The sequence below is a fragment of the Aulonocara stuartgranti genome (assembly GCF_965226115.1).
Source record: "Aulonocara stuartgranti genome assembly, chromosome: 14".
Lineage (NCBI taxonomy): Eukaryota > Metazoa > Chordata > Actinopteri > Cichliformes > Cichlidae > Aulonocara > Aulonocara stuartgranti.
This window is the reverse complement of record NC_138950.1, coordinates 11,812,175-11,838,958: the sequence shown is the minus strand read 5'-3', so window position 1 is coordinate 11,838,958 and position 26,784 is coordinate 11,812,175. Positions and strand designations below refer to the sequence as shown.

The window sequence follows — 26,784 nt, the reverse complement described above, 5'->3', positions numbered from 1 at the left end:
GAACCGAACATTAAAAGCTTCCACATGAAACACTTTCCTCTGTCTTTAGCCAGTGCAAACACAGTCAAAAAATATCATATTTGGGGTTTGTTCTCTCATTTGGATAAAGCAGGCAGTTTGAAGATGCCAAATTGTGCATTTTTAACTTGACATTTTGTACACTGAACATTAAATAATTCATCATAAAACAACAAATTAAAATATCATAAAGACAATATTAGCACACAGCGGTGTGTTGCAGCTCACCAGTATTTGATGCTTTCCGTTGAGTTGCTGACTGAATGTCTGAATGTCATCTCCAGAAATGTCCTCAGTGCCATTCGTTCTGCATGGACTGCACGGCTGGAGCCAGGCCTGCTCCGACACTCAGGATGATGCAAATGGTTTTGCTTACTGCTTTAATGATAGACGATAATATCCTGCTGCTGATGAAGGATGTGTTTACTTTTAGTGCTTGACTGTGCTCTGAAACCCCCCCCCCCCCCCCCACGTGCATGTGTGCGCGTTAACACTACCAGAAGGAGGGTAAGGGGATAACTAAAAGAGTTTTTTGCAACCTCCAGCAACATTTAACGCACTCCCACCAGAAATGGTGTCCGCGCTGTATAATTTGGGCCCATCACTTGAGCATTTTGTAGCGAGCCGCGTCTCTGTGGGTAATGGAATTCATTGTTAGGACCACTCTGGAGGTCCCTCAGAAGTGTGGGCACAAGACAAATGGTGCTCATCAATATCTGCCTGCTGCTCTGTAACCACAGCAAAAAGAAATGAATGACAGAACGCTTTTTTGACATCTGAAGACATCTCTTGGGGAAATTGGCTGTGCAGATTGAACATCAAGAGGCCTTTGGAGAAGGAAAGACTGCTGCCTGTTCATGTGAAAAAATCCCGGAGATGTCTCCATTCACAGTTAGAAAAAGAAAAGAGAAAATTTATGCTTTCAGTTTTGTTTTAAATGTGCACTCTGATTCTGGTAAAAGTCCAAAACAATGGGTGTAGGGGTGAATGCAAAGAGTGATATTATCTTTTTATGTTTTTACATTTTAATGTCACTGTCTCAGGGTTTGAAATAACATCCTCGTACAATCCCGTACCTCTGGTGTTTTTATTCCTTTTTACACCTGGGATATCAGAAAAGCATCTGTGCACTGATCTCCGTGGCTTGAAATTTTCAGCTCAGTGCTGGTCTCTTACAGTAGTACTACAAAGTGACATTTTATTGCACCATTGCATGGTTGTGGTCTCAAAAGAATTGCTTTCTTCTTAAATAATAGATTTATTAATCATTGCTCCAGTACACACACAAATGTTGCTTTTTATTAGGAAAAAAAATACAGTTTTTTCTTTTTTGCTTCTTTGCTTTTCTTTTTGGTTTGCAACAGAGTTTCTCATTATATTAAAAAGAAATATGGATGTAGTGACAGTTACCAAGAAGTGGCCTTAAAATATGTCCACAAGCCGGTGGCTTGTTGAAATATGCCATAAAATTCACCACATCTATGCTAACAGTTAGCCCAAGAACAGAGCAAAGGCAAGCACTTCAGCGCAAGCATCGGGCAATCACTGATCACTAGGGAAAAATGTGAGTGGCTGCTGGAGGTTGCTGAAAGAGAAGTTGTTGCACAGAAAATCTTCCAGTTGCTTTGGTTGCTAGCAGGTTGCTGTGGTTACATGAAGTTTGCATGGGAAATGCTGACTTGTCTGCAAACACTTGCCAACTGCTCTCAGTAAAGTACTGAAACTTGAAAAAGATAATTTGTAAGCAAAAGTTCTCCATTTCTGGTTTGCATCACACTCTTTCCAGTTTCAATATCGCTTGGCAAGTAGTTTGCGTGCAAACGACAGCCAACTGTGATAATCTGCTTGCAACCAAAGCAATCACAAGGAGGTTTTTGTAGTCGCTGACAAATGCTTGCAGACAAAACAGCATCTTGCGTGGAATCTACAGGCAACTATCTGCCAAAGACCAAAACAATCAAAAGGAGGTCTCCGTGACTGATTTCACCTTTCAAGAGTTTGCAACCTTCAGCAGCCAGTCACTGGTTGGGGAATACACATTTTTCCCCGAGCGACTGGAGGTTGCCAGGTGGTTGCTGGCTGATCTCTAGGTTTGCGTGACTGACGACTGAAACAATGAAGCATCTTGCATATCGAGTGAATTTTTCTTAATGTTGTTTCTGTTACATGAAAAGCTTCTTTCTGTTATTATAACTGAAAGGTGTTTCAAATAAAGTAGTCACAAAGGAATGACCTCTCCTTAACCATGTGATTCATCATTGTCTGTTTCACACAACACAGAGGGGTTCAACAATGCATTTTAACAGCTGATTCTGAGGGATCTTAGGGCCATTAAAGGGCCATATTTTCGATTCAATTTTGTACTGTAGGAAGAAATGGTGAGGTGACATATTGTCCATTTTAGCACCTGCACTCTGTGGTACAAGGGCTCTTTGTCCCACTGTGTGGTTACAGAGATAATGTGTTTCTTTTGATGGATATACTCTTGGACTTTGGCCAGAAGAAGCTTAATCTGAGCAAATTCAATAAATACATACAAATTCATTATACTTGAGGAAAGCTGTGTTTTTCAACAACCAATTTTTCAACCAGGGTTATGTTTAGTTTATCTATAGTTCTGTCACACTATATGAATAATATAGTACTATATTATACTATTATATAGTACTAGAATGTCACTAAATGCAAAAAAAAACTACCCCAAATAAAGCAGTAGAGACTAGATAGTGAGACAGTGAACATGAATGTAGGATTTAAATATTACAAAACTGGATTTTAAGCCAGGCTTTATGAGAAGGAAACACATTCTACAGACACAAAAAGTCCACTTGATGGCTCTAAGAGGAAAATATCACTTGAAGTATGCAGACATTTTTGTATTTATTCATCTTTTATGTGATAATTGTCCCAAAGTGTATTTTTATTATGATTTACTGCAGCATGTCTCAGACCTACAACCAGTATTTCTGAAGTGTGGCTAGAGCGTGCAAAAAAAGTTTAAATTTCACCCTGCAGATGATAGCAAAAAAAAAAGAAGAAAAAAAAAAAAAAAAGATCTTCAGCCTACTGATCTTCAAAAGAGCGCTACACCACAGAGGTGGACCAGTTTCCAGACAGAAAATAAAATGTCTTTTCTGTGCTGTGCTGATCTTTTTGCAGCCTTACCCGAATTTGGATAAAAGGCAAAAACTGTGGGATGGAAAACAGACTTCATAGAGCTACCACTTCTATTGAGGCAGCAGATATTTTCTTTAATATAGCATCAAATAGCACTACAATAACATAGTGTGGTCAGAGGATGGAACAGTCAACCCTGTGTTACACAGGAGCTTTCCCTAAACCTCGATTCCTAGCTTACATCTTTTCAAATTTCACCTTAAAAAAGGTTGCTATAACATCTTTGATTCTCATTCAGTTAAAATGCATCATAAGCTTTTTTCCCCCCTCACTATCATTACATTCCAATAGAATAATTTCCCTATATTTTTTTCTGTACACTTATCTTTAATGCTACCATAAATTAAGAGCATGCTGCTGCCCTTCACACCAAGGATTACTGCAAAACTGGCACAATACCACCACATGACACCACGTCAGGAACAGAACTTCAGTCACATCACTGTTTGAACACCTCTATCATCCGCTGGAGCTGGAAAGACAGACCCAGAGAAGGACGGCACTGACTTCAACTCAAAGTTTTATCTTGTTTTGGTGTCTGACATCATTGTGGTCCCATCCAATCCTCTGGTCCGAAGGATTCTGGGTTTTAAGTCCCCTTTCTCCCACTTAAAGACTTAACTGGAGAAAATTGGTTGGATCAACAGCAGCACCATCAACGGCCAGGGTTTGATTGAACTCCCTCTGTCCAAAAGCACCATCACTCATTAATTAAGCTTCACACACACGCACACTTGTGCATTTTCTCTTCCTCTGTCCAGAGCAGGTAGGAACCTCCAGTCCAGAAGGCCAAAAGGGCTTCACTTTCATCCTCGATCCCCCACTGAACAGTCGGCACTGCCTCTCTCACAGGCCCCAGTATGGAGCGAGGCTCCTGCGGTCCCTCTCATAAACATCAGGTATGACCCCGTAGGGCGTCTGCACCATCTTAACAGAGTTTCTGCCGAACAGCTTCCTCTCGTACTCGATTAGCTGGCGCCAGAAGCCACCGTTGGGCCTAATGACGGGGCGGCGGGCTTTGACCCAGGCGTGGGCCTCGGCCAGAGACACACGGTGGTACTTCATGAGATACGCCAGACACAGAGAAGCGGAGCGGCTCACTCCCGCTGCACAGTGCACCAACACCGCCCCTCGCTTACGTCCCACACTGTGGATCTTATCGGCCACGCTGTCGAAGTACAAGGAGATGGGGGAGTGGGGCATATCTGCCAGTGGGACCTTTACATATTCCATGTGAGGCCAGTTAAAGTTGGGGAGCTCAATGGTGGCATTGACCACACAGGTGATGCCTTTAGACAGCAGCAGGCTGCGGTTGGAAGCCACGTTTCCTCTGCTGAGGAAGAGGTTGGGGGTGATTTGTGCGATGCCTCCCAGCAGGCTGCCATTTTCGGGCAGCAGCCTCGGTACCGTCGCAGGCACCATGGAGTTGGGATGGTGGTGGTGATGATGATGGTGGAAGAAGCCTTGGCTGCGGGAAGCCATTGAGAAAACAAGTGGACTTTAACAGGAATGGATTTTCTTTTTTCCTTTACAAAATCTTCATGAGCTCAGAGTCATAGTAGTGCAGCGGCACCAGCCAGACAGCTCCTGAAATACAAAAGCAGACTTAGCTTTTATCTAAATTAAACATTTTTCTATTTCAGTGCAGGCTGACAAACATAAAAACACTTCAAGGATGAGTAACGTGACTGCTGTTTGAAAACACTACAAAACAAGGGCACTAAGATCCTTCTTTTGGAGGGCAGAGTGCTGCGAATCCATGAAATGGTTTGGATAAAAAGAGAGAGGAAAAAAAAGGAAATGCTTTTGTAAGAGTGCGTCTTCAAACTTTAAGAACCCAGACAAAAAAAGCTGTTAGAGTCAAAATAGTTTGAACTCATTTAAAAATACGAAGCTGTGAGCCCGCAGCCCCCCGGCTTCACATCACAAAATTATACGAGAGGGGTTTTCAAGAATCCGCCGCGCCGCAGAGACCAGTCACTCTACTGTACGTGTCTCAACATTCAGGTCGAATGGCCGCACGCTGAGACGAGCCTCGCTCTGCCATGTGAGCGCAGACGTCCCGCAGGCAAACACTCACCTCATCTCATGTTCATCCATCCACGGCTCCCACATACAGATTACATCTCGTCTCTCTGGCTATTCCTGCCGTTAATGTCATTTCTCCACTGCACCAAACAGCAGGGTGGAAGCTAATCACACATACTGTATGATCATACCAAACTTCATTTAAACACACGATTTGCCACCCTAATTTCATTTTCTTTTCTCTCTTTTTTTTCCTAAAAGGAAAATTACCTCTACTCTCTTTGAGAGTACAGCACATACAAGGAAAATTATATTATGGAAACTGTAATATGACATATACTACTGTATGTGCTCAACTGATGGAAACACCTGTGGCAATGCTTAGACTATCAGCGGAGAACCCACAGCTCCGGGCTGAGCTTCGCACACTGTTGCACTTGTCGTGCGTCATCCACACATCCTGCACCAGTCTAGGCTGGCAGGTCTTTCTCCTTCATTTCTAGTGCGGTCTGGTTAACAAGACGCATGGCAAAAACACTGCTGTGTGCCGTCACCTTGCAGACTGGGATTCTTCTTGTGAATTAAATTCTAATCAAAAGCATGAGTGCGGAAGGTGCAATTAAATTGTGATCGCAGCTTTCAATGCACAAAAGGGTTGCAAGGTAAATCAAATCCTAATCCCTCGTTCCCCCCCTTTGATGAGCGGATGCTTCATTTTAATGCAAGGAAGAGTGTCTGCTATGCTTTTCCATATTTTCTGTCATGTTATTACAACAGTGGACGCTCATGTTCAAATCAAGAGTTCACCACATGTACAGGTAACGTCCCTGTGAGCCAAAATCTTCGTCTTCATTTCTTTTCCTACTCTTGGCTCTGTATGATGTCAAAGAGAGTGTTCATAAAATGTTTCTTAACATGGTCATCTCATGCACACAGCTCTGACTGTGAACAGGGAATCTGCTGTTTAATCCTATCGTTTCTAAGACGCAGCCAATCACAAGGAAGTCAGGTTAAAGGAGGACAGCCTTAACCCTCATTCTACTGACTGGGGTCCATGTAGACCCCCAGAGGTGTATTTTGTCATATCTCACAGATGTTATTATTATTGTTTTGTTTTTAATTGTTCCCAATTTTATGACTTTGTCAATCAATTTGTTTCTTTTTTTCCAAATTCCATTAGGTAATTCTCTTGACTTCATCAAAGCATGAACTTGGTAAAGTGATTGGGAGGAGCACCTGAAGACATGGTTCTCAGCCAGGAGAGGGTAGAGTTCCCGCTCCACGCCAGCAAGAAGTTCAAGTAACTTGGGGTCTCGTTCACGAGTGAGGGGAGGGTGGAGCGGGAGATTGACAGACAGATTGGTCCAGCAGTGTTGCAGATGCCACCTGAGGTGGATCAGGCAGATGTTATTTTTATGGGGTTTCAGCCATGTCCTACTGGGAGGAGGTTGGGGCAGACCCAGGACATATTGTAGCGATGACATTTCTGGGCTGCCTTGCTTTGTGTTTGTTTCAATGATTTTATACTGGTTGTTTTTTTTGTTTTGTTTTTTATATAAATACAACACAAATTTTACCTTAAATTATTGAAAACTAAGCGTTACCATAATCAAAAGGTTGGTAAATACACTGTTGAGTACTAATGTGGAATATACTTCCATAAAAGCTGCAGGCTGCAAGAAAAGTAGATTTTCATTTTACAAAACAACATGATTGAAAATGTAATGTAATAGAAAGGGAGAATGTAGGCATATAAATAATAATGATTTGTTAAGAAATAAGTTTTGATATTATTATTGTTTCTATTACACTGAGGTTAAAGGGAAAGCAGTTAAAATGACTTGTTTCAGGCAGAGGATGTTTTGAGTTGGTGCACAAAGGGATACCATAAAAAACACTTCAAACAAACCTAACCTTGATTTCTGCTGTGATTTTGAATCCAGCCCACAGAAGAATAATGAGTTTGATGTCTGCTCACCATTTTTATGTCACTTTGTTCTCAACAAATTACACAGTGTATGTCAGTAAAGATTTTCAACTGGACAGTTCATTCATCCAAGAGCTGATGTGTGATTTAAGTGTTCCCTTAAATTCTTTTTAACTTTTACTCAACTCTGGAAGTCAAAGAACAAAAGCATTTAGCTGTAAATCAACATAAAAGGAGCACTTTAAAACCCATAATATAAATAATATCAGTCATATCTTTTATTTTTCCCAACAAGTTTCTCTCTGCCTGCAAGATTGTTAATGATTTTATTGCCTAAAGCTTGCATAGAAAATCAGTAAGTCATGGAGCAGCTAATCTCCCCAAGGGCTAGAAAAGCCTTTCCTTGTATTGCTCACAGCTTTGATATCCCAGCATGGCCTGCTTCCCTTTTAAAAAAAAGAAAAGGAAAAAAGGAACGAAAGGATAAACTAAAATAATGCAAAATAATGCTATCAGCTGTGTTCCTGGTTGCCATCCACCATGGACTTTGCTGTGAAATGGTTGCCATAAACCTGCTGCACCTTCATCCACAGCGCCACCACTTGTGATAAAACAACAAATATGTTTCTCACTGTAGAGCAGTCTCAAAATCACAAGACTACATCAGAGTGTGAACAAGTTTCCTGCAGGAGCATCAAGTGCATAATAAGTACTAGCAGTGATTTACCTCACCTGATGTGACAGTAAATTAATAGATTTTTGGTTTTTGAATTGCTGGGTTGGGCGCCTAGGCAGCTCTAAATACCAATAATTGAAGATTAACTAATAAGGAAAATCAGTTAAAGCACCACAGACCAACTGCAGCCAAAAATGAGCCACAATTTACTTTTTTAGTCAATTTTAATCATGCAATCACTTCATTTGTTAATGGGGTCTTCGTGGTTTTAATCATTCAATAACGAGTGGTGGGTCCTTCAGTCAAAATGGATGTTAAACCTAAATCAAAAGTTTTATATTACAATGTGAAAAAGTAACTAGCTGAGGAGGATTTTAGAGCTGAACAGGTCTCAGAGACGTCACAAGCAGCAGAACCACAGAACAATAAAGATTTCTGAAACAGACTCTCCCAAATGAGTTATCTTCATTGTTCAGTTCACTTCACCTTTAGCGCCTTCATAGTGCTTTACTGTCATTTTTGCAGAAAGATTGATATTGTAGTTCAAACTCAGGCACACCTCCCTGTGTAACGATCAGTGAGGAGTAGTCAGTCTATGAACTGAATGACAGACGATGTGTTTTGTTGTTGCTGCTAACTCAAACAATCACTGCTCATTTCCACGTTAAAAAAATTTATGTATGTATGTATGTATGTATGTATGTATGTATGTATGTATGTATGTATGTATGGACCCTAACGACCTCACTATCTCTTAAACCTTATATTTTGAGCAAAATCATTTGGACTCTAAAAGAACTATATTGTATTTTGATAGTCAAATGCCACTGTGACCTTGTAATTCAAATTTCTGGCCAAAACTCAATCACTCTGAAATATAAAGATGACGACACGCACAAAGTGAAAAGGTCAACATCACTTTGACACCATAATTTCAAAAACTTTTCATTACTGAAGAGCCTGGACTAAAGCTAACCACTACGTGACTGAACTGACTCTTTGGTGATCAGCTAATCCATATTCACTAAATACTATATGAGTCTGGAGGACATGGATACAAACTAGTAATTATTCTTTTATAAAGTTTTTGAAGGTATACCAGATCAGCATACACTGGGCCTTAAAAAAGAAAGTGGGACAGGGTCTTAATAATAATAATAATAATAATAATGAATTGCATTTATATAGCACTTTTTGGGGCCCTCAAAGCGCTTTACAATTCCACTATTCATTCACTCTCACATTCACACACTGGTGGAGGCAAGCTACAGTTGTAGCCACAGCTGCCCTGGGGCAGACTGACAGAAGCGAGGCTGCCATATCGCGCCGTCGGCCCCTCTGGCCACCACCAGTAGGCAAACGGGTGAAGTGTCTTGCCCAAGGACACAACAACCGAGACTGTCCGAGCCGGGGCTCGAACCGGCAACCTTCCGGTTACAAGACGAACTGCCTTCCCCTCACATACAAAGTCTTGAACCATCAGGCTCTGTCGTATCTTAAAAGACCTCATAGTACAAGGCTATCCTAACAATGCATTGCTGGCTTACTTGTGGTTCGAAGAGTTTCTAAAAGTTGAATGGGAGGCAGAGCCTTCAGCTATTACACCTCTCTCCTGTGGAACCAGCTCTCAGTTTGGGAGACAGACACCCTCTCTACTTTGAAAATTAAGCTTAAAACTAATAGGGCTGGATCAGGTGACTGTGAACCCTCCCTTAGTTATGCTGTCATAGGCTCAAATTCCTGTGGGACTTCATGCACTAAGTACTTCTTCTTCAATCACTTCTATTTGTGCTCTACCTGTTTATATACCATTGAAACATGTCATAAATTTTTTGCCTTTTCTTCCTTATTGTGTGTTTTCCCCATTTCCCTATAGTCTTTTTCTTTTCTCTTTCCTCTTTTTGCCTCGACCTGCAACTAGTCGCAGTGGATGGCTGCACCTCCCTGAGTCTGGTTCCTCTGGGTTCTTTCTGCTAAAAGGGAGTTTTTCCTTCACACCCTCGCAGATTGCTAGCTCATAGTATTATTGTCGGATCTTTAACTTACAGTATAAAATGCCTTGAGGCAACTGTTATTGTGAATTGGCACTATATAAATAAACCTGAACTGAAATAAATTCTTCTCTGTAAAGCACATGAAGGGGTTCTCCACCAGTTCAAGTCCCACACCTTACACCAAATGTGGGACAAGAGACTCATTTGCGATGAAGCTGATAGGGAAAAAAACTGCTTAGAGAAAGATGAAACAGGAAGGGTTGAATAGATGAACTTTCAAAATAAAAATCAGATGATTCTCCACTATTAAAGTTATCCCAGTCCCTAATCTCACCCACATCAGTCTGAGTGTAACATCTCCAGTGACATCTTTCTAAAATAACAAAAGCTAAGCCTGACCTGCGAGCAGATGCCTTGTCGTGAGTCTCTATGTATTGCACAGCTGATGCAATAATTCACAGACAGAGATAACACAAACTGAGTTGCTGGGCAACCAAGTAACCAACAGTGCAACAGCGGTAGCCACATCAATGGGGAAAAGAAGAAAATAAGAAAACCAAATAAGCCCAGGCCCTCTCCAAAGTGCTGATGAACCACAGCGCTGGGCTGTGCTGAGATTTGCTTCATCCACATGGTTATTTATACCCCTGGCAGGGCAGAAGCGGAGGAGGGAGAATTATGCACAGGCTGTCGTCACTGAAAACTCTACTGTACGTTGGAAATGCTGCAGCTCACTGTCAGTCAAATTTACTCTGAGGATTTAAAGGACAGCATTCCAACTTTTACTCTACTACAAATTAGTGCTGAACTTTACAAAAGACCAAATTGAAGTTGTTTTATTATATACATTTTCATTATTATAGCCTCATTACTATAATAGTCAATTCTCCAAGCCAATTATTCTAAACCTATTAACAAAAATAATAAATCCACATTGGAGGCAATCACATTTTTAATTTCTCATTAGGCTACAACTATTTCGACGGTGTCTTTTATGGTTGTGTTTTAGACCATTAAATTCTTAAAACTGATTTGTGAAAAAAAAATCTTTCTGAGAAATCCCAATGAGACATTTCCCTCAAATCACCTAAATTTCGAGTTTTCTTCTTCTGATCTCCTTTATGTTTCAGAAACATCCCCTCTCTCAATCACTCAGATGAATCTGTCAACAGTTGGTGCCACCTCACAAATCTTGTGACGCTGCTCTCTCGCTGGGGAGATTCCTCAGGGGTCCGGTTCCACCTTCGCTAACACAAATTGGAAACGTGACCCACCTGCAGGAAAATTAGAGTGGCGGTCCCGCTGGCAACCTCGTCCTCACGACACTAACGAGTGAAACCTTGATAGAACTGAACTTCCTGACCGAAACGAGATAACTGAAATAGCCGGAGACGGCTGCAGTTTCTCAATAAAAGAGGCAGTCTGCTCAGGTTGAGTGATGTCTGAAAGTGTCTCGGCACAGACTCAATAATGATCTGGGGAGAATGAGCAGCAATGACAGGGACGGTCTTTTTGGGCAAGCAAGGAAGGGCATGGCCTCTCAAATGTCTCCAATGCAGCTGGATTCCAGCACAAACAATGCACACAGTAGCTGCTGTTGGTTCAGAGGAGGGAAAGTTTCGAAACAGAGGGACAAATGCCACATGAGAGTTCGGCTCTGGCACCTTCCTGCTGCAGCAGCACCACCCAGATCCACAATGTCACACCTCAATATGTCGCACCAAGGGGAAAATCACTGATGGCCACAGATGGTCACATGTCATGTAGTAAGAGACAGGATGCCTCCTCCCTTTCCTTTGAGATGTTTTCCACAAATTTGTCTTTAAATGAAACACTTAGTGTCGCTTTTAGAGATTACTCACCGTAGCAGACACATGAGACAGATAAATGGACTCTACTTCTACACAATGGGGAAAAAATGACAGACTGACACAGACTTAACCTTTTATTATCCTTGATTGATTCCACAAGCTGGGAATGTCAAACACTGCCAAAATTAACCAGCAACTCTTCCTATTTGTTTTAAAATATATCAAAAATGTACTAATTTCAGCTTTTTTAAAATGTGAATTGTTCTTGCTTTTCCTTATCACCTTTGATAGTAAACTAGAAATCATTAAATTTTCAGATTTCTTTAAAAAAAATTTTTAGAAGCTTTTATTCAGTATTTTACGACATTTTACACACATTTTTACCAGTTGGGAACATGACAAGCAGATAGATTACTACTTTAAACTTTTATAATTAGCCATGTCTCGTTATTTTTCGTTTTCAGCAACCAGTACGAGTCTAGAATGTGGAGTTTGAAGTGAATGACTCCTCAAGTTTAATAATTCAAGAACGAGCCGTGAATGAGGACCGCTCCTCTGCGCACGTTCCTATGCCCGTTCGCGTGCGCGTGACGCGGAGATGTGCTTGCGTTGTGACAAGTTGGGCTGTCGGAAATAGAGAATATTAGTAAGTAGAAAATGCCTGATGGAAGTGTCAGCGACACGTTTGCTTTCCTGGCAGGCGCGCTCGCTTCTCCAGTTTCACTCAGCTTACATCACAAAACTAAAAAGCGGGACATAAACCTGCCCGGAAAACCCATTTTTAAAAAAAAAAAATAAGTCAAGGCTTTATAAGTAGGCATCTTATATGAGGTCCTCATAATGCCGATAAACTGGCTCAACGTCAGATGGAAAACTCAACTTACCAGTCGACTCTCTCTCAGGCAGAGATGGAGGTTTTCAGAGCGCCTTCGCCGCCTGCACCAAACCGGCGCGCACGGATCTGCTGCTGTCACACATCTACCTCCTGCCAGTCCGCTCATGCACACGGCCGGGTAGAAGGCGAGAGGTTGGCAAACAGCCCGCAACACACAATAACATCACGTGAAAGTCACCAGAAATACAGTACGAGCCATCGGTACATCCGCCTGGTTGTGCGGCGTGCAGAGGGCAGCGCTGCCTCCAGTGTAAGGGGTGATCAGTGCCACACAGAGGGGGAGGAGGGGGAGGCAGGAGGAGCATGTTGGCTTACTGAGATGATTCCAGGCTTTTCTATTGGGAGATTCAGCCAGTCTGAAATCTACAGGGCTGTGGCCGAACTATGAATGAGCCTCAAGCTCCAGATTCACCGTCTGAACAAGACTAAGTGCACATAAACCGATTTACTGCACTAGTTTTACAGGAATTTTATAAACTAAGGTGAGCGATCTGTAAAAGTACCTTCACGATGTGTGATCGATTTTTAGGGATGAAAAGCTGGGATCGGAACCAGAGGCAGTGAGACTGATCACAGACTGTGAAACACCCCCCACAGCTGTGGGACTGTCAGAGGGTCAAGTGCATGACGGTTCTTTACACTGGTGATTCTAGAGTTTATTGGGGTTCTAGGCAAAAACAGGTGCCCATCCACTTAGCATTCATCACCACCAGAGTTGGCCCAAAATTTTATGGGTCTTTTAAGCAGAATTTTATTTGGGGACCCTCACCCCCACACAAACCCATCCCCAACTACCCACAGAAGCAAAGCTAATATGACCAGGCTTGATCATTTGTGCATTATGCATCAAACACAACTATTATCATGGTTTACTAGAGTGCTGGAAAGAAATGAAACAAACCAACAGACAGTTCATGTAATTGTTTTTGAAACGCACAAAAGGGCAGAACAGTCACAAAATTTAACATAGGCGTATATATTATTTTTGCATAACAATGCAAAAGTTAAAACAGACACTATGAAATAAATTAACAGAAACTACCTGGTTAGAGCTAACAGCAGGTTACCAACCATAATGCCTGTGGTTTCCACCTTAGCCCACAGACCTTGACTGAACCGAAGGCTCGTGTGACGCTTCCGTTCTCTATCACATCAAGAGTATCTCTCCACTCTGTATGCAGGGTGGACATCAGCACTGAAACTCTGTGAGCTAAATCACAGTAATTTGTTTACAGAGGCATGACTGACACCTAGAAGTACCTACACAAGACACATACACAATCCTTTTTTAATGTAACCCTCAAATTATGACTTTTGTGAGACAGGTGCTGAATTTATTCTTTCTTCTTGCCGTTACAATTATTAAGACAATTATAATTTGAGCGGGTGGTTGTGATGGCAAAATTAGTCCTTGTGGAAAAAGCGGTAAAGAAAAAGTTCAGCTAGAACATAATAAATACTGCATTTAACTCTAGTTCATCACTATGTATGTAGCCCCCAACATCACTGGATATGTAGGATGGCCAGATGGGTGATCAGATTTGAGTCTGTGCTAGCCGTGCTTGTCTCTGTCTGTGATTCTTGAAACTAGAGAGACTGCGGTGGTCATATTCTCGCATGTATGCGACTGTTGTAGAAACTTGTGGCTTTTCGATGCACTGACGTGCCAGCACTGCGGCCAAGCTACTTTGCAGTTTGCATTCATTTCCGAAATGAATGAGCAACACTGACAACACCAAGCTTTTCTACTGGAGGTAGATTTTCTAATGTGTGTTTTTATGAAAAATAAAAGTTTGTATGAGCCTTATTATTGTATATTATCACCAAAACAAACAAACACAAAGAATCAATCAGCAGCAACAAAAACAATTGCTGGGTCAGTCAGGAAAAACCTGTTTACATGAACATATTCAAATGACACATTAAAGCTCCCGATAAATACATAGATGCTCCAATTAGTGGAAATCATTCATCATCAGGTGATTGAAAAGTTCATACTACAGCGGTGGAAAAAGAACTTTCTACCCACATTTGAGCTTTGAACAAGTATCTACAGAGACATCTCAGTGAGAACAGACTGAATATAATTGAGAGGTCCTGGAGACCTGTACTGGCATTTCTGAATTGGGAATAATTAGTTTGTATTTATGTCTACTGGTTTTATCTTTCTACAGGTTTAATGCTGTCTCAAGGCTGTGGGGCTGTTGCTGTTAGATGTGCTTTCATTCAATACAATAACAAATATTAAAAAATACACACTTTATGTGTTTAGGTATTTAGCATGTGCAGTACAAATGTGTTTTTACCTGAATGCAACTTTCCAAACTCCAGGGCTAGCTAACACCTGTTTTTTGCTCACGTCGCCCTCATAAACAGCAATGTGTGTCAAAAGTGATGTTACAACTGCACTTTAGTGTCATTTTGAACCATTCTGTTTTTTCCAGACTGGTGAGTATGATGCAGTTGGCGGGGATGTGAGCGTACAGTCATATCTGGCTTTACTGCCATTTCAAGCTTATAGCTGTACAGGAGAGGTTCCCTGGATATAAAGAGGAAGATGCTGCAGCTTGAAAAGATACGACTTCCTGGAGGAAACTGTCAAACTTCTTCAAATCCTATACCAGCGCTGATGAGGAGGTGGCCATGCCTATTGCTCAGGAGAAGACTGCACTAAATCTGGCACACCTTTAAGTCCAGGTAAAAGATGATGAGGCTGTGTGATTTCACAGTTGGCATGTGACATGTGATTATAAAGTAGGCTTTGTTGTTTTGCAATCTAGAACAGACTGTATACCTGAAATATTTACTGTTATTTCAGCTGCAGTTCTGTGTGGTAACCCCTTAATCAAGCCTACTGACCTTAGTTCAGCCATGCTCTGACCACCATTTAGTTTGAAATCTATCACAGCTAATGTAGGCTGACAATGAGTGGAAAGAAAGAAATAATTTATCAGTGTTTTAATTCTATAATCCCAAGAACGTTTCCCACAAGGTTATTGCTATGCTTGATTTAATTAACAAAAAGTCAAGACTATTTATTACTAAAAAGCACTGAATATGATGTAGAAGCATGGTGAGGTGAGAATCAACAATCAGAGGCAGGTGTGCCTCGTATGCTACTGTGTCCCTGGCATCAATCACTCCTCATACAGAAGCTGTGGGAGGATCAAGCACCTCCCTGAAAACTGTGAGCTACAGCTATGGAACAAACAAACCTGTTAATGGAATCACTAAAGTCAGAATGAAACTCGTTTTGCTTCTTTACATGAATACAAACAGGACTTAATGAAGACTACAGACACAGTCACACCAAACTGACACCCACCAGCCAAACTCTGTAATCATTTATTCTACTTATAACCATATTTCTTCTGTCCACCCATCCATCTGGTTATTTGAGGTTGTGGTAGTTTATATTTTGTATAAAATCCTTTTAGGCTTATATATCAGTATATTTGGTGTAACATTTAAAACCAGGATGTGAACTGTTCTTTAAAAAAGTTGTAAGCTCCCCTTGAAAATTTGGTTTGTGAAATTGTGTTTGGGTCTCTAAAACACCGACAATTTACTGTTTTTTTCTATCTGCAACATTAGGCTGTTACTGATTAATTTAAGAGAATGATTCATCACCAATACACTTTAGTAATGATACCAGCATGAATGCTGCGCCCGTGAAGTGTAAAACAGAAAATAAACAAGTTAATGAATGTATGAAGAGCAGCACTCAGGAATCCAAGAGCTGTACTTGCTGAAGTCGTGTTTTCCATTATGACCATCGACATCTTCTTTTTTTCCAAAAAGGACGCCTCAAGCAAAAGGTGAATCATAGCCATTCAGAGCATAGACACAGCCTGTGTGTTTTATTGTTTTTTAATGGAGTTTATTCTAAATGCAGACAGTAATTTACAAAGTCAGCATATTGAACCGATGCCTTAAACTGTATACTTAACTTTATATTTAGGTCATAGCTCAAGAAAGTAGAGGTTATCTACAGACTTCTGTTTCATCTACAGGAGTCACACCCTCCCAGACTAACTTTTGGCCACCTTGAATGAGACCAGGATTGTTTGTTAACATATTAAAACAGTGTTCCTGTAGCTAAACACTGATTGGAGCACCTTAAGAATTTCTGGTCAGCTAAACTAAGATATACTAGGTATATTTAATCTAAAACACAAAGCTAATTTTTTTTGGCTAACTATAATAAATTAATGCAACTTACTTGTTGTAAAAAATTCACCCCAAAGTGAGACCGTGCAATGTTCATAGAAATACCCAAGAGCTACATCTCAGACTCTACAGGCTTCAGTTAGCATGTTAAATGTTAGAGTTAACTTGATGCCAGATGGTGGCACCTTATTTGGCTGCAGCTGCACTGGCTCCTGATAGTAAAAGACATTTAATGTCTCAAATGCCCTTAAACTGGATCGTTTGGCTGTGAATCTGCTGGATGGTAAAGCCAAACTAATATACAACTGTCAGTCATTGGTAGCACTTTGTGAAACCAACAGTTTAGGAACTATACATGCAAGCACTCTGTAAGGTCTGCGTAGCTGGCTACACAAGCTGCATGAGCTATGATTGGTACATCAAGCAGTAAAGTCTCCTACCAGCACTGTCTGCTAGTGGAGTAGAAGAAGGTGGTGCAATAGAAAAATAGAAAGCATTGCAGTTGATGGAAGAGGGGGAGATCGCCCATGCAGGATGCACGCAAGGCCCCAAGACCCCTTATGTCCTCCTTGTTAACATCTGCGCTTCTTGGAGAACAAACTGGACTACCAGAAGCTAAGACATGGCTAAATCCATCCATTCCAAGTGTTGCAATAATATTCTGAAGCTGTGCTCTTATTACCTGTAGTCGTCGTGTGTGCATTTAAACTTAAAAGAGCTTGTGCAAAAATACTGAAGTCATCTCAAGTCACAGCTCTTCACACACAGCGTTTTTTGTAAAAGCTAGGCTCTTCTACCTGACCACTGAATGTACTGTTATTATTGAAGGAAATTGCCTTCCCGGGTTTCCTCCGTGGCGTGAGCGATAAGCAGAGTTCTGTCCTTTCCTTCTAAGATTCCTAATTATTTAAAGTAACACTCAGGTATGCCATTCAGCTGGGTTAGTTACGACGTCGGGAGCAGCTTGGGAGAACAAGGAAACACAGACTGCTTCAGGTTGTCTTCCCAAATCGACTCAAAGGTTTATTTGATACACAGCAGTTTATATAGATGAAAAAAAGGTTCGTGTGTCAGCTTTCCCAGTTCAAACCGGTACAGACCAAATAAGGAAACGTCTTCCTGCCTTGTGAACAAAGAAGTATCCTGTGTGTAGTTTATCAGTTCAGCTATAATTTATGATCATCCCAGCAAAATACACTCCTAGACATAGAATACAGAGTTCTTTCATCAGTGAATTCTGAAACAAACCACCTAGCCTTTAACGAGCCTTTTCCAGGAGATAAAGAAAAAGGGAGGCTGGGAGTAAGGAAGTGGTCTCATCTCTGTGGTGTTTTCGACCTTGGGGTACCAGCTTGTGAGTCCTACACATTAATTCTTGGGTCACATAGAAAGAGAAAAACAACTAGTAGTTGGGCCTTATTGAGTAACAGTTTTCCTGTATAAAACAATATCCTGTAAATGCTACTATGGTATCAAAATACCTAACAGTTCCCCTCTTTTATTATTTTTAAAAATAATAACTCAAATAGAAAGGAAAAATCACAAATGTAATAACATAATATAAAAAGCAAATCATAAAATGTAATAGTTCACAACCTAATGTTCAATATACACATCAGGAACATCATTGGTAACATCTGACACATAATCTGGGTCAATTTGTGCCAATTGCAAATACATTGAAGTAGCTGTACTAGTAGCTATACGGGTTATCATTGAACGTACACAGGGTACCACACAACAGACAATAATCATCAAAAACATGCTGCAACGGTTACAAAGGCTACAATTAGTTCCTTCCATCTTCCAAACGTGTCCTGTAGCCACTTATGTAGCCACTGACCGTGACCTGTATTGGCAATTAGTTCTATCTGCAATGCTTCAAGTTTATTCATAGCTTGTGTGAATGAACCGTTAGGAGCGGTATTATTGGGAATGAAAGTACAGCATACATCAACGGTTACTAGACCACAGGTACCGGTCCAATCAACAGGTAAAGCTAATCTAAGGGTATTATTGCACAACCAATAAGCATGTGGGATTGGTCTGGTCAGGCGCGTGACCATGTGTGATTTAACTAACTCCCCCCAGTCAGTATCATTTAAGACACCGTCTGGGGGAACAATGATCGATTCTCTGCTCGAACTTGAACTGTGTGTGTGTTCCTCCAGATATGATACAACTTCAGCCACAGAGACAGCTAGCCATGTCTCATTACAGCGTGCACCTGGGGAGTCAGAGAAGAATGTATAGTTATCCTTTGTATAATCTATGTGTGTGTCTGGGCCAGTTAACTTTAGTCTGCGCAGACATATCATACTAGTATTAAAATGGAGAGGGATCTGTCCTAAGGGCAGTGAGGGCTTTAACCTATTCTTAGGGCGTTTCATTGGGGCGCAGGTCCCTGCGGTGTCACTAGATAACTTCAATAATTCGCCTAATGGAGTCTCAGGGTTAGTTGGTGTGTGTGTGTGTCTAAGTAGGCAGTCGAGAGGGCTCAGAGTCAACTGTAAAGCGTCTTTAAAGAGAGCATTATTTCCGCTGATTTTCTCTAGTCCCTCAGTGAGGGGGAAACCGGATATGGGGTATCCTACTATTACCTGTTCTGGATTAGCCTTTGAACAGACATAACAGTTACTGTTTCCTAAATCACGAGCGGCTGTTCTGGCATTTTCATACCAGGCGTTAGCTCCTGTTCTAGAGGGTGCATAAAATGGTTTATTAGTGGCGTCTATGTTGCTATTTACTGATTTTAGGGAACGTGAGGAGTGCATTAAGTAGGTGTCTTGCAAAATGGAGCATGAGGTATAGTCAGCAAAATATGACCTGCAGAAATGTGAACATGGTTGCAGTTTACAATACAAAATAGCAAAGAGAAATCCTAAGGTTAATGCGATAGATATGATAAATAACCTAAATATATAAGACAATATATAAGAAAAACAGTTCTTCAGTCGTCTCCTGGCCTGGTCCCAGGTTCGAGAGACACAGAATAAGCGTCGTATGATGACAATGGGCATTTCATTCTCTCCATTATCAGGATGGAATGAGTCTGGCTTTATCAGGTTAGACATCATGTGGTACTTTTGGCTTTCTGTTCCTGCTGGATGTTTGAGTACCTTGTCGTTGTTCTTTCAGACGTTGTGTGTTAATCAGTGATTGCGTGTGTGCACTGGATCCGGGCGCTGGCTCGCCGGAGATGTCATCTACCCGTGTGTGTCTATTTGCTCTAGTTCCGGGCGCTGGCTCGCCGGAGATGTCGTCTGCTTGATCCGACGCCTGAGATGGTCCGATTGGGCTGGTCTTAACCCTGCTGGCATGAATCCACTGAGGTTGTCCGTCTGTGAGGATGCTGGTTCTTCGTCACTGCCAGTAAAGCCTGGGGGGCTGGAAAACGCGGCCTCCCAGAGTGTCCTTGGTTTTAGTGGCTTCTCCAACATGCGTCTCCTTGTCTCCACTGGTGGAACTGTGGAGGGGAAAGGCTGAGAGAGACAAACTTTCTGATAGTTATTATTCAGTTTTTCTACCAGGTTGTGAACATCAGTGGACAATGCAATATACATCACCTTCTACTAGCGGTGCCCCTCTGGAAGCTGACCATGGTCTTGGAAATAGTCTTATTTCAAATGGAGATAATTTGGTTACTGCAGATTGAGTCCTTCTAATCTCACACAGGACTTGAGTAAGTAATTTGACCCAGGTCATTAAAGTTTTAGCACACTTTTGAATTACTTCTAATGTGAATGAAGATCCTCTATCACTGTTAATCTGGTGAGGTATTCCGAATCTGGGTATTATTTCATTGCTCAACTTTTGACAGACTACTTCTGCAGTTTCTTTTGAGGTTGGAAATAATTTCTACTCATTTACTAAATTGATCCACTATTACCAGTAAGTACTTGATGCTTCCTTGTGCTGGCATATGTGTGAAATCAATTTGTAATGTATGAAATGGAAAATCTGGTTGTGGTAAATGCTGATGTTTCGCTTTTGAGCTACCTACATTAGTTCGCGCACATGTTAGACAGGTTGCTAATATGCTTTTTACTGCATGCAATGTTTTCTCAATTACAAATCTTGATTTTATTGCCCCTATTACCCCTCTTTGTCCGACATGACTCACACAGTGAAAATGTCGGGCAAGGACTGGCATCAGGGAATATGGGAGGGCAATCAAACCCTTAAGATTTTGTATAAGCCATCTCTGTCATCTAAGGTACAGTCATTATTCTCCCAATAGGTGTAATCACATGCAGAGGCTTGCTCTTGTATGAATTTTAAATCAACATTTGTTTCTAAATAGTCTGGGAGTGTAACAAGTGGCAGCTGTATGGGCACAGATAATACTTCCTGCGGAGGTGGGAGCTGTGATGCAGCTGCAGCCTTGGCTGTCACGTCTGCTAAGGCATTACCTGTTGCTTCGTCTGTGTCAGCTGTACTGTGTCCTTTCGTTTTTACAACTGCAACGGCCGATGGCAGCTGTATAGCCTGAAAAAGTCTTTGAACAAAATCACAATTTAGCAATTTATTTTCCATCAGCAGATCTAAATCCTCTCTGTCTCCACAATGTGCCAAAGTCATGCACAACGCCAAATGCATAGCGACTGTCTGTGTAAATCGTCACATGCTTATCCAAATGTAGCTCACAGGCGCGTATTAAAGCCATGAGCTCTGCTTTTTGTGCTGAGTGAAATGGTAATGAGTGAGCCTCTAGTATGATGTCAGGCACTGTTACCACTGAATAGCCACAAAGAAATGAGTTGTCATTCGGCCTTGAACAGGACCCGTCCACATAAACCGTGGCTGAGTCTGAGATAGGTGTTTGCTCTAAATCTGGACATGGTGCTGTGGATTCCTGTATACGTGTCATGCAGTCATGAACGTCAAGCCTGTCTGAGCCATCCTGTCGGTCAGAAGAACACAGCATAGGATCAATAAATGTGCTGGCGAATCAGGTGTGCTGCTCGCTTTCATAGTGAGATTTGCATATGTTGTTTAGTTATGTTTGCTACAATGGTCGTGACCTGGTGATTGGTGTGTAGAATAGTGTCATGTGAGAGTGTGAGCTTCCCGCAGTCCCTTATCATGATAGAGCAAGCTGCTACTGCCCTCAGGCAGGCCGGCATTCCTGAACAATTCAGGCAGCACCTTTGAGTGGCGGAGGTCAGCACTCCCTTTAATGCATTGAAAGAGACAGTCATTTCTGTGGATCACAGTATTCGAGGAGGCTTGTCTTTTTTGCAGCATTCACGCAGAATGTGGTCATGAAAAGAACAGTCTGGTATCCACTGTCTGCAATAGTTCACCATGCCTAGGAAGGACAACATTTCCTTCTGTGTAGTGGGACGAGGGACAGAGGTCACAGCTTTGACCCTGTCTGCAGTCATGGAACGTTTTCCGTGAGACAGTGTGAATCCCAAATATTGAACAGAAGTCTGACAGTACTGCATTTTCTTTGCATATGCTTTGTGGCCAGTCTTTTGGAGGTGCTGGAGAAGCATGTGTGTAGCAGTTTGACATAGTTTTTCACTTTCAGCACAGAGGAGGAGGTCATCCACATGTGGATCAGGGTGCAGCCCTGGAGGAGTGAAGCACCATTGAGAAAGCAGCAGAGCTGTCTATCATGCCTTGGGGCAAACGAGTCCAAGTGTACTGCTTATTTCTATGTGTGAATGCAAATAACGGCTGTGTGTCTTCATGAGAAAAAGGAGCGGAGCATAAATCCACCACGGTAAAATGTGTATGCAATGCATGTCAATATGCTGTGAACATCTGAAACGAGAGGTGGCAGAGGAATGTTGACTGCATTAATTTGCCTTAAGTCTTGTATGAAACGCCATACGCCAGGTTTGTTAGGCTTTGGCACAGGATTGACAGGAGTGTGGGCTTTATTACTCCTGTAGTCAATAAATCTCCTATCATGACATCTAGGGCTGCGGCTTTTTCCGTGGAAATGGGATGCTGCTTGACATATACTGCTTGTTGTGTTTTAATAGGTGTACGTGATAAAGTGTACAGTCAATAAATCCTATATCATTCTCACTTTTAGACCACAATGTCATATTCTGGTATTCAGCTGGCAACGTAAGTGCAGAAATAGTACAGTGGATAGGGTAGGTTAGATCTATGTGTCGACATATTTCGTAACCTATGTCTGAGTTATGTAACAAAATCACTGTTTGACCTTCACTTGTGTGAGCAGTTATCATGTTGTTGAACAGTGTGAGAGAAACAAAAGTGTGGCTCCCAGTCATGGGATTACCTGGTAGTGGCGTCTGTACACGTTTTTGTTTTGGCACAGTGTGTGACATAGAGTACCGGACAAAAAGGATGTTGAGTTCATTCTCTGCTGAGGGTCCAGCTGACACAGAGGATGTTCCTTCTCCATCATGTCGGTACATAGGGCAGAGAAAACATAAGCTGTTATCAGTGTCAGCAAACATTTCACCCTTTATGTTAAATGAAATACACAAATTCATTTTTGCTTTGGGTGTCTGCGGCTGCTGGAAAACTGAGCTAAATTTGCACCTCTAGCTTGTCCAACAGTGCATAAAGCGTTTCATGAATACTAGGATAGATTCATCAGGCTTCTGTTTACACATAGTTACTGCATTTAAGTCAATTTTGTCTCTGGACATTGTTAGCAGGAATTTCTTTAGATTCTTAAAGAAATCGGCGACTTTGTCATTATTTACCCTCCTTTTGTCCATAGCGGTAACATTTGATGCATCACGTCGCGGCATTCTATCATATATTTTCTACAGGACTTTTTAAGCAGACTACTTTTCTTATCACAAATGATATTCAACATTTCTACTGACCTGTTTTCTGGCGATAATCGTTCGGGATAAGGCTCCGGAAATAAATTAGAATGCATTGAACTTCTTAAGTTGTAAACAAAGTCAGTCACATAAGCACTCCCGCATGTTCTGGATACGTGATCATGGACGTCTTCACCGATTCGCGGACGTAGGTTACACGTAACCGGAAATGGGAGTTGTACTGAGCCGTTATTTGAGACTTTATTTTGTATTTTATTAATTTTTGGTTTTACAGGTACTTTAGATTTTTTATCGGACCTGTCTGTGGTCTTTGAATAATTCTGACCCATGTTCAGTGATTTCCAGAGGGGTTTACACGCTAGGAGGATTTATGTTAGTATTTTCGCTGCGGCACAGCTGAGGTCACTTTAAATTTATTGCTAGCAATTTTTGTTTGGGTGAGCAACTCTCACTTAGCGAGCAACTTCTCGCTTAACGAGCAACTTCTCGTAAAACAACAGGCAACTTCCTGTGTCTTTCTGCTTTTAATTTACTGCTTTTAACCCTTGTATGGTAATCGGGTCTGTGAGACCCGTTTTCAGTTTTCTTTCGTTTTGTTTTTTTTTTTTTTTAACAAAATTAAATTTAATTATTTACTAGCTTTCTGTGAGTGAGCAACTTCTCACTTCTTAACGTACGTTTCAAGATAACAGACAACTCCCTGTGTCACTCTTTGGTGAGCAACTTCTCACTTAACGAGAAGTATTTAAGACAACAGGCAACTTTCTGTGTCACTTTTCTAAGTGAGCAACTTCTCACTTTTTAACGTACGTTTAATTAAACAATTAATTATTATTATTTTTTTAAACAAAATTAAAATATTCAAGACAACAGGCAACTTCCTGTGTCCACCAACACCACACAAGGGTTAATTTACTTTATTCGGGGACTGAGGAAGTCAGTCAGTGTATCTCTCTGGATCACTAAGTGAAACTTCGTCAGCATATCCCGTTTTTTTATGGATCGATCACTGAGAGAGGTATAATATGGTCTCTATATAAATATGAAAGACGCATATTTACCTTCTGTCAGGAATCCCACTTCTGACACCAAAATTGAAGGAAATTGCCTTCCCGGGTTTCCTCCGTGGCGTGAGCGATAAGCAGAGTTCTGTCCTTTCCTTCTAAGATTCCTAATTATTTAAAGTAACACTCAGGTATGCCATTCAGCTGGGTTAGTTACGACGTCGGGAGCAGCTTGGGAGAACAAGGAAACACAGACTGCTTCAGGTTGTCTTCCCAAATCGACTCAAAGGTTTATTTGATACACAGCAGTTTATATAGATGAAAAAAAGGTTCGTGTGTCAGCTTTCCCAGTTCAAACCGGTACAGACCAAATAAGGAAACGTCTTCCTGCCTTGTGAACAAAGAAGTATCCTGTGTGTAGTTTATCAGTTCAGCTATAATTTATGATCATCCCAGCAAAATACACTCCTAGACATAGAATACAGAGTTCTTTCATCAGTGAATTCTGAAACAAACCACCTAGCCTTTAACGAGCCTTTTCCAGGAGATAAAGAAAAAGGGAGGCTGGGAGTAAGGAAGTGGTCTCATCTCTGTGGTGTTTTCGACCTTGGGGTACCAGCTTGTGAGTCCTACACATTAATTCTTGGGTCACATAGAAAGAGAAAAACAACTAGTAGTTGGGCCTTATTGAGTAACAGTTTTCCTGTATAAAACAATATCCTGTAAATGCTACTATGGTATCAAAATACCTAACAATTATCATCACAGCTGTGCACATTCCCTGCAGTGAAAATATCAAGGAAGCCCTGAATACTCTCTACTGCCATCAATGACTTGCAAATACTTATCCAGATGGTGTTTTCATTGTAACAGGAGACTTTAATCAGGCTTGCATGAGAACAGTTCTCCCTCATTTCCATCATGTAGATTTTGCAACTAGTGAAAAGAACACACTGGACTTAGTCTATTCAAACATAAAGGAAACATTTAAGGCAGCACCCCTTCCTCACCTCGGTTCTTTGTGTGATACTGATTCCTACATACAAGCCCTTGCTAATCAGAGAAAAACCCACCATGAAGCAAGTGAGAATCTGGCCTGCAGGAGCATTGAAAGCATTACAGGACTGCTCTGCTTTGAATATGCTTACTGGGACATGTTCCTGGCAGCTGCAACTGACAATCAACATGCAAATGTGAATGAGCATGCCAAGTCTGTGTCTGCATATAGTCAGAAGTGCATGGAAGATGTCTCTGTCACCAGAAACATCATCACATACTGGACAACAATAAACTGTGAATGAGTAAAGAGATACATGCGATGCTCAAAGCACATAATGATGTGTTTAAATCAGATGACATTGTGGCACTCAGAACAGCAACAAGTCAACATGAATCATTCCATAAAAGCAGCCAAGCAAAACCACGGTACAAGAATACAGAAACTTCTCCAATGACCCTGTAAGTACCAGGTGAATGTGGCAGGATATCAAAGCCATTATGGACTCTAACCCTACTCACTCACCCTGTGAGAACAGTATAATCTTTTTTAATCAACCTAAACAAACATTTTGGGAAGTTCAAAGTGCTTAACAACACCTGTAACACCTGCCTGCACACCCTGATGTGCAGGCGTTTAGTCTTGAAACAGCTCATGTCTGGAAGACCTTGAGAAAAAGGGAACATAAAGGAAGCATTGGACCCTGAAAACATACCAGGATGGGCCCTCAAGGAGTATGCCAACTAATTAGCTCTGGTTCCCACAGAAATCTTCAACATGTCACTGAACATGTGACAAGATGTCATAGCATCTTGTTTCAAGATTGCTGCCATCATTCCAGTACCCAAAAATACCCACAGTCACTCATCTTAATGATTACTGCCCTGTAGCACTCATCCACATAATGAAGAAGTGCTTTGAGAGGCTGGTAAAGGACCACATTGTTTCTGACTACCTCCTGCATTCAACCCATTCTGGTTTGTTTACTGCCCATATCACTGCATAGAAGACACCATGCCCTCTGTGCTGCTTCTAAGCCAGGCACATCTAGAGGAGAATAAAATACATGCAAATGCTGTTCATGGATATCAGTTTAGCAGTTAACACCATCATTCCACAACACTTGCATAAAAGGGTTTACCTGTGTAACTGGCTGTTAGACTGCCTCACCAGAGCCCAGTTTGTTTGGGCAGGTAAAAAATGCCTCTAGCATCATCTCCCTGAGCTGCCATCAGGGCCGCGTCCTGATCCCACTGCTGTCCACTCTGACGACCCACGACTGCTGTGCCAGATCAACCACTAATA

At 41.4% G+C, this 26,784-nt stretch overlaps 1 protein-coding gene and 1 long non-coding RNA gene across 3 annotated transcripts; one reads left to right on the top strand and one right to left on the bottom strand.

Annotated features, from left to right (window-relative positions):
* Positions 1 to 662: 662 nt before the first annotated feature.
* On the bottom strand, positions 663 to 26,777 carry dusp14 (dual specificity phosphatase 14). 2 transcript variants are annotated; one of them, XM_082504031.1, is made up of 2 exons: positions 26,621 to 26,777; positions 663 to 4,782 (listed from the first exon to the last, which is right to left on the bottom strand). In XM_082504031.1, the coding sequence occupies exon 2, from the start codon at positions 4,675 to 4,677 to the stop codon at positions 4,042 to 4,044; it is 636 nt and encodes a 211-aa protein (XP_082360157.1). In that variant the 5' UTR covers positions 4,678 to 4,782; positions 26,621 to 26,777; the 3' UTR covers positions 663 to 4,041. The 2 variants fall into 2 exon arrangements, with proteins under 2 accessions (XP_082360157.1, XP_082360156.1); XM_082504030.1 differs by lacking the exon at positions 26,621 to 26,777 and adding an exon at positions 12,516 to 12,841.
* LOC309687523 lies at positions 17,524 to 24,528 on the top strand. The gene is made up of 2 exons (XR_014270791.1): positions 17,524 to 24,235; positions 24,352 to 24,528. It is a non-coding gene; the product is annotated as an uncharacterized lncRNA (long non-coding RNA).
* Positions 26,778 to 26,784: the final 7 nt, after the last annotated feature.

Excerpts from the sequence above, each read along its gene's own strand:
- dusp14 (XM_082504031.1), bottom strand. The coding sequence starts at position 4,677 with ATGGCTTCCCGCAGCCAAGGCTTCTTCCACCATCATCATCACCACCAC.